This window comes from Filicampus tigris, chromosome 17, assembly GCF_054856515.1.
Source record: "Filicampus tigris isolate MCC_2025a chromosome 17, RoL_Ftig_1.0, whole genome shotgun sequence".
In the NCBI taxonomy this organism is placed as follows: domain Eukaryota; kingdom Metazoa; phylum Chordata; class Actinopteri; order Syngnathiformes; family Syngnathidae; genus Filicampus; species Filicampus tigris.
The window spans coordinates 884,183-903,217 of record NC_141233.1 but is presented as its reverse complement, the minus strand read 5'-3'; the positions used below and the strand labels follow the sequence as shown (position 1 = coordinate 903,217).

General features: G+C 40.4%; 1 protein-coding gene and 1 long non-coding RNA gene across 7 annotated transcripts in view; one reads left to right on the top strand and one right to left on the bottom strand.

Annotated features, from left to right (window-relative positions):
* amot (angiomotin) overlaps positions 1–19,035 on the bottom strand; it is an 85,733-nt gene that overhangs the window by 6,515 nt on the left and 60,183 nt on the right. For all 6 annotated transcript variants that reach the window (XM_086057173.1, XM_086057171.1, XM_086057172.1 and 3 more), the window contains 2 exons: positions 6,936–7,174; positions 3,547–3,801 (listed from right to left, as the gene is read on the bottom strand). In XM_086057173.1, coding sequence (XP_085913299.1) covers positions 3,547–3,801; positions 6,936–7,174 — 494 coding nt within the window. The remainder of the gene's footprint in view (positions 1–3,546; positions 3,802–6,935; positions 7,175–19,035) is intronic.
* Positions 217–19,035, top strand: part of LOC147132808 (uncharacterized) — a 29,392-nt gene continuing 10,573 nt past the window's right edge. The window contains exons 1-2 of the long non-coding RNA XR_015090302.1: positions 217–273; positions 2,184–2,269. This is a non-coding gene — a long non-coding RNA (uncharacterized LOC147132808). The remainder of the gene's footprint in view (positions 274–2,183; positions 2,270–19,035) is intronic.

Genomic DNA, 19,035 nt, shown 5'->3' with positions numbered 1-19,035 from the left:
TCTGTGCCCTAAATATTTGGAAGGCTTGTCCGGGCAATAGATTCTGTTATCTTTTTGTGTCTCGCTAATGTTGATGAGTGGGGGTTGCTGCATACAGTGTTTCAACGTTGCACATGGCACTAAATCTGACTCGGTGTTTTCTTGCTTTGGTGTATCATAACATCATCGTAAACCAAACGATGGTTGAATAGATTCGTCGAGTTGCCGGTGGGTGCAGAGGCAACTTGCACTTTATACGTCTTTGCTCACCGTCTTCCACGGCGAACCCAAAATGTAAGCAAATAAGCGATTTCGACTTGCCTTGCTTGTTTACAAGTTGTTCCTGTGGCGGTTCGTGTGCCATTTTTAGGTCTGTTACTCTGTTAAAACGTTGAGTAGGAGCGTGTGCAGTGTGACTTGCCACTTGTGGGGTACGGGCTGGATGGCTGGCTAGCTCGCTAGCTAGCTAAATCGGAGAGGGCGGCGCAGCAGAGTAACTCGTGAGCGCATGCCTCAAAACAACTCAAAATTAGTATTAATAATCGTTTTTTACGATTATGCCAATTTTGTAATCGTGGAGTGTAATCATCGAAAATGTAATTGAATTTAGATTAATTGCACATACCTATGTTGTAACATATACACACATAATACGTGTGTTGAATAAACAGCCTATTTCCATAGCTCTTTGTGTTGGTGAGATTGCGACATGGGCTAGATATTAACATGCATGTGCATTTGGATACGGCTCTTCTGTTTCCCTCCGGTGTGCGGCTCTCAAATATGCGCGCTGCATTCAAATAATGATACCAGTATCAATAACCAGCATCGGCGCTTCATTTGTTCGTAATCGCCGATGCCGATACCAGCATTTTATGTGGTATTGGGATACTTGCCGATACCAGTATCGGTATCAGAACAACACTACACTTAACCTTTAATAAGAGGTCAACGTTAACTATGAAAGAGTTAAATATCCATCCATTCATCCATGCATTATCCAATTCGCTTCTCCTCAACAGGGTTGCGGGCGCGCTGGAGTTTATCCCAGCTGTCTACGGGCAATAGGTGGGGGACACCCTGAACTGGTTGTTGGCCAATCGCAGGTCACACAGAGACAAACAAACATTCACACTCATACCTAGGGGCAATTTAGACTGTCCAATTAACCTAGCATGCATGATTTTGGAATGTGGGAGGAAACCGGAATACCCGGCGAAAACCCACGCAGGCACGGGGAGAACATGCAAACTCCACACATGAAGGCCGGGGCGGGATTCAAACCCACAACCACTGCACTGTGAGGCGGGTGCGCTAACCAATCAAGTACCGTGCCGCCCAGAGTGAAATAAACTAATATAAATATGAAATATAAAGATTAAATAATAAATAAAAAATCATTTAAACGTAATGTGCTTAGAAGGGCTGAGGGATATGTCTGAAAAACTCACAATTTAAGTCTTTCATATCACTCAATATTGATCATTCTTGATTTTGTTTCAAACCTATTTTAAAAAAACACAACAGTTAACTGTTTTTGTGCACATCGTTATGTAACATAATGTGCAGTCTCCCCTCCACCAGTGCATTGTAAATGCTTATTTGCATTAGGTGCTTCCCCAAGCAGTATTGTTGATACACATCAGCCTTCATTCAATGTTCATACAATGTAAGTGAACTAATACTCTATTGCAGTGTATACATAATCGTTGACCAACCATCTTAGTAGTACTTTATCTTTTAGTGGACTCATTATTGTCATAGTCCATTCATATTTTACTTGCTTGATTGTAACTTGAGCGCGATGCCGAGGATCGGACATGGCTAGCACTGGCGCTAGCATGTCAAAGACAGGTAGGGTTGCCAACCGTCCCTTAAAAAACGGAATCGTCCCGTATTTAGAAATATAAGTACGCATCCCGTATTGAGTTGTAAAGGGACGCACTTTGTCCCGTTATATCGTGGGAGTCAAAAATAGTCCGTCAAATGTCGATGGTATTAATGAACAACAGTTGTCTTTATATGACAACTTACGGTAATGGTCCTAGGACCTCTCTGCTCCATGACCAATGAGCTGACAGCATATTTTTACACGAGTATGACGATACCGAATATCTATCAAGTGCACTGCATTGTTTGACGGCCCACTTTTTCAATAGTCCATGGTGGACTGACTGACCTCAAACAAACATGCTTTCTCTCAGTGGTGGAGACATACAGAAGGCTCAACAAAACTAGGGGAACCCCAGACAAATTTGTTGTCCACCAGGTAACGCCAGAGCTAGATATGGTATGTACGGTATGTAAATTATTTTTTTAACCCTCTGATCAAGGTTAATATGGGAATGTGCAATGAATGTCAGCATTGTGTAACATAATAATAACAAACATAATTTTGGGGTGAAATAAACAAGTACATTGAACAGACAGGTAATTAATTAATTGATTGACATTGATGAATAATAGCTAAAGAATGCACACACACACACACACACACACACGCACACACAGCCTTACATTAATTACAAGTTCAAACAGATATGCATATTTTTTTACTGTACAAGCAGTCGATATACTACACTTTAATTATAAATATAGTAGAAAAACAGTAAAAAATGTTTTATTTTTCTTTTATGATCATTCTTCATCCAATCAAATTTGTTTACAAAGTTCTGGTGGGCGGGACCAGAGCCAGCAGTCTGGTTCTGCCAAGGCAGAAAGCTCTTTGCCCTTGGCAACACATAGCAAAAATTCTGATTGGATGACAATAAAACTTTCTAAATTAGGAATTAATAAATATACTATACAGAATATATGAATTAATTGCAGATATCAATACTTTAGCTTGAGGTTCCATACTTAAAATTGAGCGCTCTGGATCGGAATCTCGATATTTTGGTATCGATCTGCCCATCCCTAGTTGAAGGCAGTCAGGTTGGCCGTCCCTGCCGATGAGGTGTCCCTTATTTATTATTTCGGGAGTTGGCAACCCTAAAGACAGGGAACTCCTTTACTTGTACACCACGTCTCCATCTGGAGGCGTTTAATCGGCTTATCGTGCATAATATCATTTTATTGTAAGAGTTGTACTGAGTCGACTGGTCATTTATTTGAACAAAGCTATGCCGCTAGCTCACTTGAAGCGAGTATGACGCACGGCCGCCGGGCCCGCACACATGCTCCGTTAGGTTAGCTGCTTCTTCTACATTGGTTTAAATGCTTCTTCTTCGTTGGTTTAACTTCTTCTTCGTGTCTGGAGGTGGATGCACGCTGCCTACATCACGCACCATGCTGCGATCAGGTTTGTTTTCTAAATGTTGTCTATCTAATGTTTTATCGAGGCATTTTCTATTGATATCGATCACGTGTCAATCGCGATACATAGTGGTATTGAATTATCGGTCCAGTCCTAATACATACATACTTATGGAGACTTTGGGGCTTTTCTCAGCAATTTTAAAATGAGATTACAAACAGATTAATTAGATCAATAAATTAATCTCATTTTTAAAAATCTCTTGACAGCACTAATAAGAAATGAACATATTACTCAGTTTGTAATCTTACCAGCTCCACGTTCAGGGATGTAGAGGGGGCTGGTGCTGGACAATCGGTTCAGCACCATCATGCTCTGAAGGGCCGGGGTGCCAGGCTTACTGGTGTCCTGACTCTGATTCTTCTCCGTCTGTGTGCAGCTATCCCTGCTGCTTGTCTTAGAGTGAACTTCTGTCATTTGTGTCGAAGCAAATACTGGGGAGGAAGATGATGTGATAGATTCTGTCTTGAGAGAGTCTGTCCGAAATTCCGGACCGAGCAAAACCCCTGCAGGAGAAAAACAATTTATCTTGATTTTTCAAGGTAAGACTAGCAAACTACCGCCACCATTACACTTCGAGCCCACTGTTTGTAAAGTAAGGGGTCCGTTTCACAAATTAGGTTTAGTGAAACCTCAGAGTCTTGTAACCCTGAAATGAGGGAAACTCAAACTTTTCCGTTTCAAAAAGGGAGGTAACTCAAACCAGAGAAAGAGAGGTAACTCTAGCCGGTTTCAGAGAGTGCGGTAACTTAAGCTCTTGGTCAGTTACTGCAGTAACAGACTCTCTGAACCTAACCTGGTCGGGGCCAGGTTTACCTCAATGAGTTTTACTCTGTCTCTGCCCTCTTTCTGAGCCACGCACTCCTTTTCATTTCCTCATTCCTTCAGTTCGCCCAAGCGAGTTTTGTCATAGCGTAGTTCTGCTGCCTGTCATTAAAAAAAAAAAAATCGGAGTCAGTATATGAGAAGTCCATTAGGCACAGTATCATTGAAAAGGTTTCTGTTGAATTTACTCACTTTTATTTCATCAAGTGGTTGCACAAAATAAAATCACCTGGATCCAGATACATTTATTTAGTATATGTATAGTCTACTTAAACAATGTGTTTTAGTCCATATGACTATATTTCGTGCAACCACTTGACGAAATAAAATTGAGTAAATTCAACACACCATTTTTCAGTGTAAGTGGAGACAAACGTGACTTGTCCTTTCGCTAATGATCCCGTAAGTGGATGAAGGTGCAGCATTACTACGCAGAGAATCGGGGGGGTTGGGCGGTGGGGTGTCAGATCGCGCAATGATGTTTTAGCATTTCCAGAAAATTCTTTTTTTGAGCGGTACCGTTTGATGTGACGGTCCATCACCTACATCACAAATGTCAAACTCAAGGCCCGCGGGCCGGAGGTTTTCTATGGCCCCTGGGATGATATTGCTTTATTATTAGATCCGGTCCGCAGCAAGCTGGTGTGGGTAGCAGAAGTGATCGGGTCCTTCGCGCCTGCTGATGACGTCACGCTGTAAAATATACTGTAGCGTCTTCCAAGAACACAGACGTAGTTTAATTATCACATTTTATTTGTCCAACCGGCTACTGTGGTTCGCAGCCGATGCCAATACAGTACGACAACCATTCAGTCATGCTCTCCTCTTCGTCCTCCGCTACTGTCGCTCGCATGCCCTCCCATCAAGCAAGCCGCACGATGCATTCATTAACCTCGGAAACAACACAACTTGGCAAGACACAAAATCGATGCCAACACAGATAACCCAATTCGTACCACTATTTCTGTAATATATTTCTTTGCATCCATGTTTACCACCTCCTGGCTGTTGTTATAACGAACATTACCGCTACTTTTGCGAGGATCGTCCGACTCAAGACTTCACATCACTTTTCGTGGCTTTCAGAATCGGATTGTGGTGAAAAGTTATTTGGAGTAAAACACGCTTTATTAAGAAATACTTCATGTTATAAATCTCACGTTGTTTTATTATTAGTAATTGTTGGCATTTGATATTTTCATTGAGTTTCGATGTAGTGCTGAGATGTCCCACACTGTGAGCAGGCATTGAACACTCCTCAAGCGCTAAGTGTTGATAGCGAGAGACGTGGTTTCTTTTCTTTCTCCTCCTTCAACACAGCTAGCTAGTAGTTTGTTCGTGCCAGCAAACTCAGTAGTTGCAGATTTCCTGTGTTTCACCATGTTTGTTGTTGTGTGTAAATGTTAAAAGGTGAGTTTAATCATTTAAGTTCGTGTCAGGTAACTGCTGTACATAATAGCCTAGATATGTTCTCGTGAGTGATGTCACGTTGATGGACACTAGTTAGTTATTTCGGCTAGTATGCTTACTATTCTAGTGATGAAACGTGTGAATGTGTATTGTGTGTATTGTTTGGCTGTTTAATTGCTTAATACAGTTTAGGCATTTTGTTAACTAATGGATATGCATTGGATGATGTTGCTAGGTTATTCTTTGTCTGTGTTGTTGCAGACCACAATAAATAGACGTGTCAAGTAGAATACAGGCCTGTGTTCTCTGACAGGAGCACCCACATCCATACCTTGCCACTCTAAAATAGAGTTAGCTGGAAACATCATACCAATCATATGATCCTCTCCGTTTTACTTCACATTATGTACAGTTTATACAATCTTGCAGCCCGAGTCAACTATAAAATTGTTTCCAGTTTGGCAGGAGAAACACAAACATTCCACTGATCTTGTTTCACAAGACGGGCAGCGGCTTCTTCTCGGGTCATAAGCGGAAGTGACGTACGAGCTGCCTCGCAAAAGTAGCAGTAAAACAAAACAGCCAGGGGGGTGACATAGAGGCAAAGAAATATAATACAGAAATATAAAGTGTGACATCATCAGCAGGCGCGAAGGACCCGATCCAATCTGGACATTTTAAAAAATTTCAATGAACATTCTTTCAGTCCGGCCCTTGGCTTGTCGCAAAATTTTTGATTTGGCCCTGCGTCCATTTGACTTTGACACCCCTGATCTACATACACTGAAATAAGTCTCTGTTGAATATTTACTCAATTTTATTTCTTTAGGTGGTTGCACAAAATATAATCATCGGAATCCAGATACATTTTTAAATAGACTATACATCTACATCTGGCTCCAGATTATTTTATTTTGTGCAACCACCTGACGAAATATAATTGAGTAAATTCAACCATCATTTTTTTCAGTGTTCACCCATGAGATTATGCCAATGTCTTAACTGTTTGAACAATGTTTTTATATTTCATCAGCTGTTGAGTGCGCTTCTCCCCTGCAAGCGGTTTTTCTCTGTTATATTATTGTGATTGCAAAGGATTTCAAACTTTCGCATATATTGACCCGAGCAGCAATGTTCTCCCACGCCCCTTCGTCTTTGCCATGGTGACTCTGCGAATCGGGGCTCCATTCATGCTGTCTTTTCATAGTTGTGGTGCGCACGCTTAACTCCAGGTGAAGGTACTCCGAATTGAGTAAACTGATTCAAATCAGCTGTTCTGGAACCGGAAATTCAGAGTTTCCTATGTCAGAGTAGATAAACTCAGACTTCAGGATTAGACTCAGAGTTTGATGAACCTGATTTGTGAAATAGACCCAAGAACTTCAAACGCTTTGCAGACTCTTACCTAGGCTCCCTTTCCAGCTGCTATCTTTCCGTTCTTCAATGATGGCTGAGGTACTGTGTCCAATGCTATGAGAGAGCAGTCCTGAGCTTCCAGTGCCAGTATTGGAAATGGACATCAGAGACTTGGAGGGCCTTATTGTCGATGGCACATCTGACTTGATTGGCTCCTTCTTGGAGCGCTGGTGGAGTACCTTGATCATAGCATCCTTCTCTATGATCTGGGCATGGAGATTCTTTATCCTTAATCAGAAAGAACAGGTTATACTGAATTAGAGCAGTGTAAAAAGAGCTACACCTTGGATAGATTACCTGTCAGTTGCATGTTTGATACTAAGAAACACAGAGGGGGAAAATTACGGCCTTTTACCTTTTCATTTAACAGAGTACCTATGCGCCACTTGACAAACACATTCATTGGATATGTGCTGTGATGGCGCAACATGCAAGGTGGACGTTTGCTTCCTGGCAAAGCGGCAAAAAAAAAAAAGGGGACACAGGAACGGTGTTGCTGTGTTGTTGACCACACAACCAATAGGAGAGGGGTTGCCGGAGTGATTTTAGAGTGCTAAGAGAAAAAACATTTTGACGGACTTGTTCAGTAAATGACATGGAGAAACCAGAGAAAGTAATAAATGCACTGTCCAAAGAGTCTTGAGCTTTAGAACACAAGAAATGAACAGCCAGTCTACTTCACATCCATATGAGTGGGAAAAGCTCTGGGCTACTTCCTGGTAGGCTGCTAGGCTAACCAAGCACTTCCGAACAATGAAGCTTGCACTAGGGCACTGTGGACTGTGGTGAACACCAAGAAAGCCAAGTGCATCGTGAAAAGGCCTTTAGAATCATCATTGACCTTCACATACCAAGGCTTGAAATAAGCGGTTTTGCATCACAGTTTTAGAGTCAAAATTAGTATTTTGCACCTCATTCGTACATATTGTATAGCAAAACTGAGACTCAAACGCCAACCATCAAAAGTAGTAATTACGGATGTGCGCGACTAGTCGTTTAACCGTCTACGATTTATTAAACGTTTAGTATTTTACTAATCGGTTAAACACTGCATTAAGAATCACGCATCTTGTTCCTCACGCCTCGGCCTCTGTGAACAAGCTGAGCACCAAGAAAGAGAATTGCTCCCGTCCCTCCCGCCCACACGCACACATAGTAGGGGGCGGGGACACTAAGTTTGGGGAAGAAAAGTATATTCTGTCGAAGTTACCATGAAAAACAACGGCGTTTGGCAGTATTTTGATGCAGCAGATGACAACAAGGTCGTCTGTAGGCTTTGTAAGCATAAACTCGATTACAACCACTCTCTTGGAGCAATGACAAACCACATCCAAAGTAAATCTCGATGTGAACCTGCAGGTCAATGGCGGTGGCCAGTCAGACGAGCATGAGAGCGTTTGTTCCAGCCAGACGCTGCGATGCTCACTGCACAGCAAAGATTACCCAACTAATTTGTTAAATGACGCGATATGCTGCCACTTTCTTTTGTTGAGGGCAAACGGTTCGAAAAAATGAATGCTGTATACCGAGCCTGAGTAGGCTACGTGGTGCCAAGTCGCAAAACAATAACGCCCCAACTCGAGAGTAGTCATATGAAAGAGTAGATACTACGAGCGTTTGAGCGGGTCAGCTATGTGGCCAATGTCTTAACTAAAAACGGATGGACGTCCATAGCCACTGAATCTTACATGACTATAACATGTATAACGTATGTGGACGAAGGACATTTCCGCAGCTGTGTGCTTCATGCGCCTTGGAGGAAAGACACACAGCTGAAAACTTGATGGGTAAACAGCTGAGTGTGATGGGTACGTGGGCGCTAGAAAATAAAGCCGTCGCCTGTGTGCATGATAATGCACCTAACATATGGCGAATGAGACCCTGCTGGACTGGGAGTCTGTACCATTACTCATTACATTATTCGAAATAAATCCAATGTATTGCATTGGCAAATGTATCAGAAATGTATTTCTCTTTCAATTGTTCACTTTTATTCAGTCAGTTGTTGTTACATCAATAGAATTTAAATTAACAAACTGTCCTGAATGTTTGGGCTAAAATAGCCCCTATTGTAAATACACAAAACATTTGCATTTTAAACTTTGAGTTCAATACGTATTAAATTTCAAGTTTTCTTGCTTATAGACTAGTCGCAAATAAAATTTGAGACTAGTCGGAGGGCAAATTAGTCGAAATTCCCATCCCTAGTAGTAATGTGTATTGGGAGTCGTTCTCCATGTTCACTTGAACGAGCCCGCACATGATTTTCAGTTACTGATTGTCAGTTAGGCTAGGTTCACACCGCAGGTCTTAATGCTCAATTCAGATTTTTTGAAAAAATCCGATTTTTTTGTGTAAGCGTTCATATTACATTATAAATGCGACCTCGGTCTTCTCTGCAGTATCAACACATGCGTCGCCAAAGTAACCCGCATGCGCAGAAGAAGAGACCACGTCACTCCCGAGTCCCGACGTTGTGTTTGCGGAAGTAAATGTGGTCCAGCATGTCGGGGCATTTATACAGTGAAGCGATTAGTTAGGACACGGGTGTCAAACTCAAGGCCTGGGGGCCAGATCAGGCGTGCGACCTCATTTTATGTGGCCCGCGAAGGCAAATCATGTTGACATGTTTCTTTCAAATCGTCTTCACTTTTAGCACTACATATGAGATATTGCAAACATTTGTTAGGCTTTAATATGTTGTTTCATGGAGACATCACTAACGATAACGTCATGTCATAACCACACGTAAAAAATGAATCGATCTGAACCATGGCTGAATTACTACGGCTCAGGACAGCTCAGGATTTCAAGACACTACGCGCTGGCACGCATGGAAAATGTGGTTGATTTTTGTCAAAACACTACCGCTTTTGTCCACATGGCACCGTCATAATCAACAAAAACTGACATATGACCCAGTGTTGCTTTTTTAATGCTCAATTCGGATTTTTTGAAAAAAATCAAATTTTTTTGTGTAAGCGTTCATATTATATTATGAATGCGACCTTGGTCTTGTCTGCTGTATGAACACATGCGTCTTCAACGTGGCCCGCATGCGCAGAAGAAGAGACGACATCACACCCGATGTTGTATTTGTGGAAGCAAATGTGGTCCTGCGTGTCGGGGCATTTATACAGTCAAGCGATTAGGTAGCACATAGAAATAAATACAGTATTTGGGGGAAATTATGAGGCGAGGCTTTAATATCTCATTTCATGGAGACATCACTAGCGACGACGTCACGCCTTAACCATGCATAAAAAATGAATTTATCTGAGCCGTTACTACGATCGCCATAAATGTCCACTTTATGCTTCATGTTTCAAGTGGGATAAAATTAAAGTAAAATATAAAGTCAATAGTGTTACTTAAACAACTTTGCAGATTCGATCCTCTGCTGTCAGCACTTTCCCTCTGCCTGCGCCGAGACCATTTTGGGCTGCGGATGACGTCAATGTCGCATATATGCGACCTGGCCGTTCACACTGCGGCCGCATTGAAAAAAATCGGATACGTATCCGATCTGCGCCCACATATGAAAGCAACCCAGGTCGCATTTGAAAAATCGGAATTAAGCCGTTCAGACTGTCATAAAACAAATCAGATACAGGTCGCATATGGGCAAAAAAGTCCGATCTGGGTCGCATTTGCCTGCGGTGTGAACCTAGCCTATATGTAATTTATTGCATGAGCCAAGTCATCATTAAGAGTTCACAGAGGAGAGACAATGCTACTAAGGAATACTGTAGTGAAGAAAATTACAGACAGCAGGAAAAGGAGCTGTATCTGGACACAAGGATCATTTTTTCATGTTTTTCCTCATTGTCAATGTCAACTGGACAAAAGTTATCTGAATGCTGTTTTTTTTTCTGAATGCTGTTTTTCGTGGTCTAACCTTTTTGTAGTTTTATGTAGAGTAAATAAAGGGTTACTTTTTAAACACATTTTAATACATTTTATTTTCTAAAATTACATTACAGCAGAGATTTTTTTTAAATCAATTTAACTTTGCTTCTACATAAGAAAATAAAATTTACTGTTATACAGAATTTGAATCTAAGAAATAAAAACTGTTGATTCTATATTACAATACAATGCATCTTTACTTATATAGCGCTTAAAAAAACTATTGTTCATTCACTGTTTTTCCATATTTTTACTGCTTAATAAAACCCTTATTTCAGTTCCCTGAGATTAACCTGCAGAAAAAAAAGCTCCACAGTTAGAAAGTTGCTCCCCAAATTAGGTTGTTGTAAAACACGAAAGCCAGAAGACCTGAAGAGATCCCACTCACACAGAGAACTTAACTCCTAAAGAAACGCTTTAGATGTGATTTACATTTGTTGCCTTTTACTTGGTCAGCCCAAAGACATAGTGTTCCTAAAATTGGACAAAGGCAAGAACATCCTCAGTGACACATGGGTGAGGTTGGGGCTTGATTTGGGCCTCTATGTGGGGGGTATTTTTTCTGTGCTGTAGTGGGGGTTTTTTCTGTACGGATCTAAAAACATGTATTCTGGCGTAATTGAATTTTAAAAATTGGGAATTGTAATTCCCGCTCTATCAAAATTATGACTTTTTGGCTCTGACTACTCTTGGATGTCTTAAGAACACACTATATTTTTATTTGCGGATTACCCCAACATTTCGAAGCATGCAAGCTCAAAATGGAAAAAAAAAAAGCGCCTGAAGTGCAAGGATGCTCGTGTGTATGCTGTCACTTTACAACTTGAATAAATACCTATTACGCCATTCCTGTTATAAAGTTTTATGGAGCAAAGAATTACCTTTTGCCACATTTATACATAACAGTATATAATCTCAAATGGAAACAATTTTAGAGCTACACTCTATAAAACAAAAAAAAAAAAATGTAAATCTTATGGGAAAATATGGCAGCTGGGTTGCCAGAATTATTTCCATTAAAAACAGGGTAAAATGTAAGTCATCTTTACAGTATTTTTTTATGCATAAAAATGTTAAAGATTGGCGGCACGGTGGTCGACTGGTTAGCTAGTCCGCCTCACAGTTCAGAGGTTGTGGGTTTGATCCCGGCTCCAGCCTCCCTGTGTGGAGTTTGCATGTTCTCCCCGTGCCTGCGTGGGTTTCCTCCGGGTACTCCGGTTTCCTCCCACATTCCAAAAACATGCATGGTAAGTTGATTGGACACTCTAAATTGCCCCTAGGTTTGATTGTGAGTGCGGATATTTGTTTCTGTGTGCCCTGCGATTGGCTGGCAACCAATTCAGGGTGTCCCCTGCCTACTGCCTCAAGACAGCTGGGATAGGCTCCAGCACGCCCGCGACCCTTGTGAGGAGAAGCGGTATGGATAATGAATGAATGAATGAATGAATGTTAAAGATTACCAAATATAAAAGCTTCAGATGGTAAATTAAACATCTCTTTTCTACGGAAGAGGATTAGGGCCAATTAGCCAGGCTTAATAAATAAGCTTTAGCTTCTGCCTGTGTCTTTCTGTCACTAATATTTGTCTGTTGATTGTTAAAGTGAGAATATTGTAGAATGTAGTGTATGATGACAGAATAAGCAATAATTTAACAAAACATGAATTTAATATTGCAGTAAAATGTTCATGCAGTTGTCACTTATTGTACATTATAATGCGCTTCACAAGTGGAAAGACATCTGCTGTGCTACTGGATTTACACATGTACCCCTCTCTGGTCAGTGCTAAACTAGTTTGAAGTTCAGTTGACCAATTTTAAAATCATCAATCAATCTATAACGACATCACTATAATCAAACATGGTAAGGATCAAAATTGATTTCAGATTAATTGTTTTTCTACATACGAAAACGGTCATGGATATCTATATCATCAAATTTGTTAAGCAAGTTACTTTTATCTCTGAGAAATCTTCTTTTTGGTCTTGGTGGTAAGGTCAAGGTAATCCATTTTCACCATGCACAGTGAAGTATTCAGCCTTTACTCTGAAGTTAAACCTGCCCCTGGTCAGTCTTAATTTAGACCTGGATTCACTTTATTCTTTCATTAAAACAGGAGATTATTTAATTTAAGACTAGGACTAGTCTGAGACTATCTCCATCCATATTTCGAAAAGATTTTTTCAATAAATCGTGGATTAAAATGTGATTTAATCAAGAACTAGGCTGTACTGGAAATTGGGCAAAAAGTGTAGGGCCCAACACTGACCCTTGGGGGACGCTGCCAAAATCTAGTCTAACATTATTCTTGAATACAAATGGTTTGTATTTTGAAACTATACATGAAACATTTAATGGACATAACTAGACAAATAAATTGAGGCTCATTATATCATCTAGGATAGGATTACATATTGTGGGCTAGGGCTGCTCGATTATGAAAAAAATTATATTTCAATTATTACCAAAATAATCATGATTATTTTGGTAATAATTGAAATCACGATTATTCAAACGGTTTAAGAACAGGTTTAAACAGGTAAAAAATATCAAGACAACATTCTTTGAAACGCTATAATAATTTAAGTTCGTTTTGGACCCAACAACATTTATAAATGAATTATTTTTTAAAAATTAAAGTGCAAATGTATAAATTAAAGTATGGTTTCCTTATATAAACAAACGAGTTAACTTGCTATGCACTTATAAATTGCCAAAGTAGTAAACTGCTTGGAGTAAAATGCCAAATTTGACAAAAATAATAGACATGCTATTCATCTATACATTTAGACCTTTGTCTGGAGCCTTTTTTGTTTTCTTTTTGAAGTAATATTTACATATAGTAAACAAAGTTTAAGTCATTTGCTACTGATAAATTATAAATTTAATGTGCTGATTGGGTTTAAACTAATTTAAATGTTGACTGTTACATACTAGTATGTAATCTATACAATACTTGTAAATTACAGTAGGCCATATATAAACTGTATTACAATAGAATGACCAATAATATGTTTGCAAATTGCATTTGACACAATTTGAAATAAAAATGAAACGAAAAAATGTGACTTCATATTATAGAAGAAATTTAACTTAAGTCACAGTAATAATGTTTAGCATGGTTTCTATTTTTGTGCTAGTAAAAGTAGTGTCTATTTGCACAAGATATGTTATTTAAAATAAATTCCCTCGTGCCGTTTGCGAAGTGGAGTCTGTGCCCTAAACATTTGGAAGCCTTGTCCGGGCAATGGATTCTGTCATCTTTTTGTGTCTCTCCGATGTTGATGGGTGGTACAGTGATTCAACGACTGAGATTTGCGTTGCGGACGACGCCGCATTTAACTCGGTGTTTTCTTTCTTTGGTGTATCATAACATCATCGTAAACCAAACGATGGTTGAGAAGATTCGTTGTGTTGCCGGTGAATGCAGAGACAAGTTGCACTTTTTACGTCTTTGCTTCAACGGCAAACCCAAAATGTAACCAAATAAGCGATTTTGACGTGCCTTGCTTGTTTACAAGCCGTTCCTGTGGCGGGTCTTGTGCCATTTTTAGGTCTGTTACTCTGTTAAAACGTTGAGTAAGAGCGTGTGCAGTGTGACTTGCGGGGTGCGGCGTGCGGGCAGGCTGGCTGGCTAGCTTGGAGAGGGCGGCACAGCGGAGTAACTCGTGTGCGCATTCCTCAAAACAGCTCAAAATTAGTATTAATAATCGTTTTTTACGATTATGCCAATTTTGCAATCGTGGAGTGTAATAATCGAAATCGTAATTGAATTTTGATTAATTGCACAGCCCTATTGTGGGCTAACAAAATGTTTTACAAAAACGTGTTTTAATATATTTAATTTATATCATGTTTATGCCTTAATTGCTTATTAAAATGTTTCAAGAATGTAATTACATTTTTAAAAATATATTTGATGTATTTATTAACCATGGACATGTTCAGGGGTTGAATGTGTCTTTTTGGCGTACCCAATAACTGGCGAGTAGACTAGACTGTTATTTTTTTTTTACCAGACAATACAGTAATATAAAATTGTCATTTATTAGAATTACTTTTTCGTATGTTGGTCTGTCAAAATTGATTTTCAAGCAAAGCAATCACATTGTGTCTCTTCACAATAGTTTAATAAAAGCTTCTACACAAGAAAGACATGATGGACTTTACTTTTTTTTTTTTTTTTTTTTTTTTATACCACTGGTCTTCATAAATTACTAAACAAATACAAAAATCGCTCACATTTGGCGAATAAAACATCTTAATTTCACCCCCTGGACATGTTTTTGCTGTCTGTATGTCGGCTACTCAAAGTTTACGACTGGGCTAGGAGGAGCTTGAAATAATTTCATCCATCAATCCATCCATCCATTATCTATACCGGTTATCCTCACAAGGCGTGAGGCATGCTGGAGCCTATCCCAGCAGTCTTCGGGCAGTAGGTAGGAGACACCCTGAACTGGTTGGCAGCCAATCGCAGGGCACACAGAGACAAACAAACAACCGCATTCACAATCACACTTAGGGGCAATTTAGAGTGTCCAATTAACCTACCAAGCAGGTTTTTAGAATGTGGGAGAAAACCGGAGAAAACCCACGCAGGGACGGGGGGAACATGCAAACTCCACACAGGGAGGCCGTGGCCGGGATCGAACCCACGACCTCTGAACTGTGAGGCGGACGTGCTAACCAGTCAATCACCGTACCGCCCTGAACTAATTTAATTGACATAAATATACAGTGAACTGGTGAACAACATGATCACCTGTCGTTCTTGACAGAAGTTGCTGAACAAATTTGCATGGTTGTCCTTCAAATGTTTGGACAAATTAGACATGTTGCCTCCCTTCGCGATCAAGGTAGACTTTGTAGCACTTTGTACCAAAGAAGCACCGCAGTGCAAGCCATATGTGTTCAGTGGCTGCCTTTGTCATTCGGTTTTATCAACAAGTACGGGCTCTGTTCCTCGTTGTCTTCCACCTGCTTTGCGCGATTTCACTTTCTCTCCGCCTGTGAGCATAAGGAGGCGGAGACGCGTGGGCAAGTACGTCACACTCGCTCTTAAATAGACAGGCTCCAATTTACCAATTCAATCACATTCAATAAAATGAAATAAAAGTACAGTTTGTTTTTAAATGCGGTATAGCACCGTTTTAAAAACTCTAGTAGTATCTAGATACTATACTGGTACCGGCATACCGTGCAACCCTACTCTGACCAATAACATTTGTAATTTCTTCAATAGCCTGTATGGTTCAAGTGCAATAAGCACTTAAGCTAGGTTCACACCGCAGGTCTTAAAGCAGCACTGGGCAAGAAATTAACCTTAAAGGGACGGTGGGGATGACTATGTTTTCACTAACAAGTTCATTTTATATATCTTTTGATCAGGAAAATGAAAAAAGTTGTCATTTTCTATTTTATCAATAAATTTGGGAGAAATGAGGAAATAAGTGACTTCATGAATAACGGCCCTTATTAATGAGGAGAATGGCCACGCCTCCTAGCATTCTATCCCTGTTCGGCCGTAGTCACAGGTGTAACCGATTCCAAACTCTCCATTGGAAATCATTGTACTTTCATTGCTTATAACGTCCAAAAACGGCAATCAATTAGCACCAAAATTTATTTGGACATCTCTACTAATGCCCGCTTCAACATATCAAAAGGATTAACCTCTCTGTGGCTGATTTATATGAGAATTAGGAAATGTGGAAGTGAGCAGAGCTACATAGGCTGGGACCAGCGCACACTGCTTCTTTGCTTAAAAAAACAACAACAACAAAAACACACACTGCTTCTTTGCTGATCACCGTTAGGACAAGCGAGGCATTTAACACCAGTCCGGATATTTACAGAGACTGAAGTGGAAATGAGTAGACGTGCACATTTATTAGGATGAGGAATGGCCCCATTTTCTCGAACGACAACACGTATCTAGATACTATACTGGTACCGGCATACCGTGCAACCCTACTCTGACCAATAACATTTGTAATTTCTTCAATAGCCTGTATGGTTCAAGTGCAATAAGCACTTAAGCTAGGTTCACACCGCAGGTCTTAAAGCAGCACTGGGCAAGAAATTAACCTTAAAGGGACGGTGGGGATGACTATGTTTTCACTAACAAGTTCATTTTATATATCTTTTGATCAGGAAAATGAAAAAAGTTGTCATTTTCTATTTTATCAATAAATTTGGGAGAAATGAGGAAATAAGTGACTTCATGAATAACGGCCCTTATTAATGAGGAGAATGGCCACGCCTCCTAGCATTCTATCCCTGTTCGGCCGTAGTCACAGGTGTAACCGATTCCAAACTCTCCATTGGAAATCATTGTACTTTCATTGCTTATAACGTCCAAAAACGGCAATCAATTAGCACCAAAATTTATTTGGACATCTCTACTAATGCCCGCTTCAACATATCAAAAGGATTAACCTCTCTGTGGCTGATTTATATGAGAATTAGGAAATGTGGAAGTGAGCAGAGCTACATAGGCTGGGACCAGCGCACACTGCTTCTTTGCTTAAAAAAACAACAACAACAAAAACACACACTGCTTCTTTGCTGATCACCGTTAGGACAAGCGAGGCATTTAACACCAGTCCGGATATTTACAGAGACTGAAGTGGAAATGAGTAGACGTGCACATTTATTAGGATGAGGAATGGCCCCATTTTCTCGAACGACAACACGTATCTAGATACTATACTGGTACCGGCATAACGTGCAACCCTACTCTGACCAATAACATTTGTAATTTCTTCAATAGCCTGTATGGTTCAAGTGCAATAAGCACTTAAGCTAGGTTCACACCGCAGGTCTTAAAGCAGCACTGGGCAAGAAATTAACCTTAAAGGGACGGTGGGGATGACTATGTTTTCACTAACAAGTTCATTTTATATATCTTTTGATCAGGAAAATGAAAAAAGTTGTCATTTTCTATTTTATCAATAAATTTGGGAGAAATGAGGAAATAAGTGACTTCATGAATAACGGCCCTTATTAATGAGGAGAATGGCCACGCCTCCTAGCATTCTATCCCTGTTCGGCCGTAGTCACAGGTGTAACCGATTCCAAACTCTCCATTGGAAATCATTGTACTTTAATTGCTTATAACGTCCAAAAACGGCAATCAATTAGCACCAAAATTTATGTGGACATCTCTACTAATGCCCGCTTCAACATATCAAAAGGATTAACCTCTCTGTGGCTGATTTATATGAGAATTAGGAAATGTGGAAGTGAGCAGAGCTACATAGGCTGGGACCAGCGCACACTGCTTCTTTGCTTAAAAAAACAACAACAACAAAAACACACACTGCTTCTTTGCTGATCACCGTTAGGACAAGCGAGGCATTTAACACCAGTCCGGATATTTACAGAGACTGAAGTGGAAATGAGTAGACGTGCACATTTATTAGGATGAGGAATGGCCCCATTTTCTCGAACGACAACACGCCGTCCAATTTGGAACGTAAACGAAAAGGTACGTTCCAATGCAGTCACACTCGGTTGTGGAGTCAGCCTCGCTGGAACTTTTTGTTCGCTGAACATTGACAATTGTTCGATGAGGGCTTACCTCACTCCCTGGCGGCTCTCTGTCTGACAACACACGCGACTGCTTGGGAGGCACCACTTGAAGATCGACGCAGGCTGGATGCAGAGTAAAGGGCTAATGTTGTTGTGCTAACACCTTTTGTTTTAACGACCTGAAGCTAGTTGTTGCTATTAGCCGTTACATTATCCTATCCTACCTAGCCGGGGAGGGAAGAAGGGGACGTAAAGCTCCAATCTGCCTACTGCTGCTGCAAGCCGCCGTCTCTCTCCCTCCTGAGACACGAGTTTAGCGTCGCTAAATGTCCGAAATATAACCAGTCGGGGTTCATGTGCGCATTCACGCTCTTGTCCGCTTCAGCCTGTGTAAGTGGAGAAGCGATCGCCACGGTATTTTTGATTTTGTGGAGGTGATCATGATGAGGTCACGTTTTATGTCAATAAATCCAAACTATTGTGCAGAACACTTTTATACTTTCACAGGTTGAAGTGGACAAGAGTAGTAATGTGCATTTGCATTTTGGTGAATCAGTCACCGTTTTAGACAACAGAACTGACAAAGCGAGTAATATTACCACGCTTGGCTCCCTCCCGTGATGTGGACAGCTGAGACTGAAAAC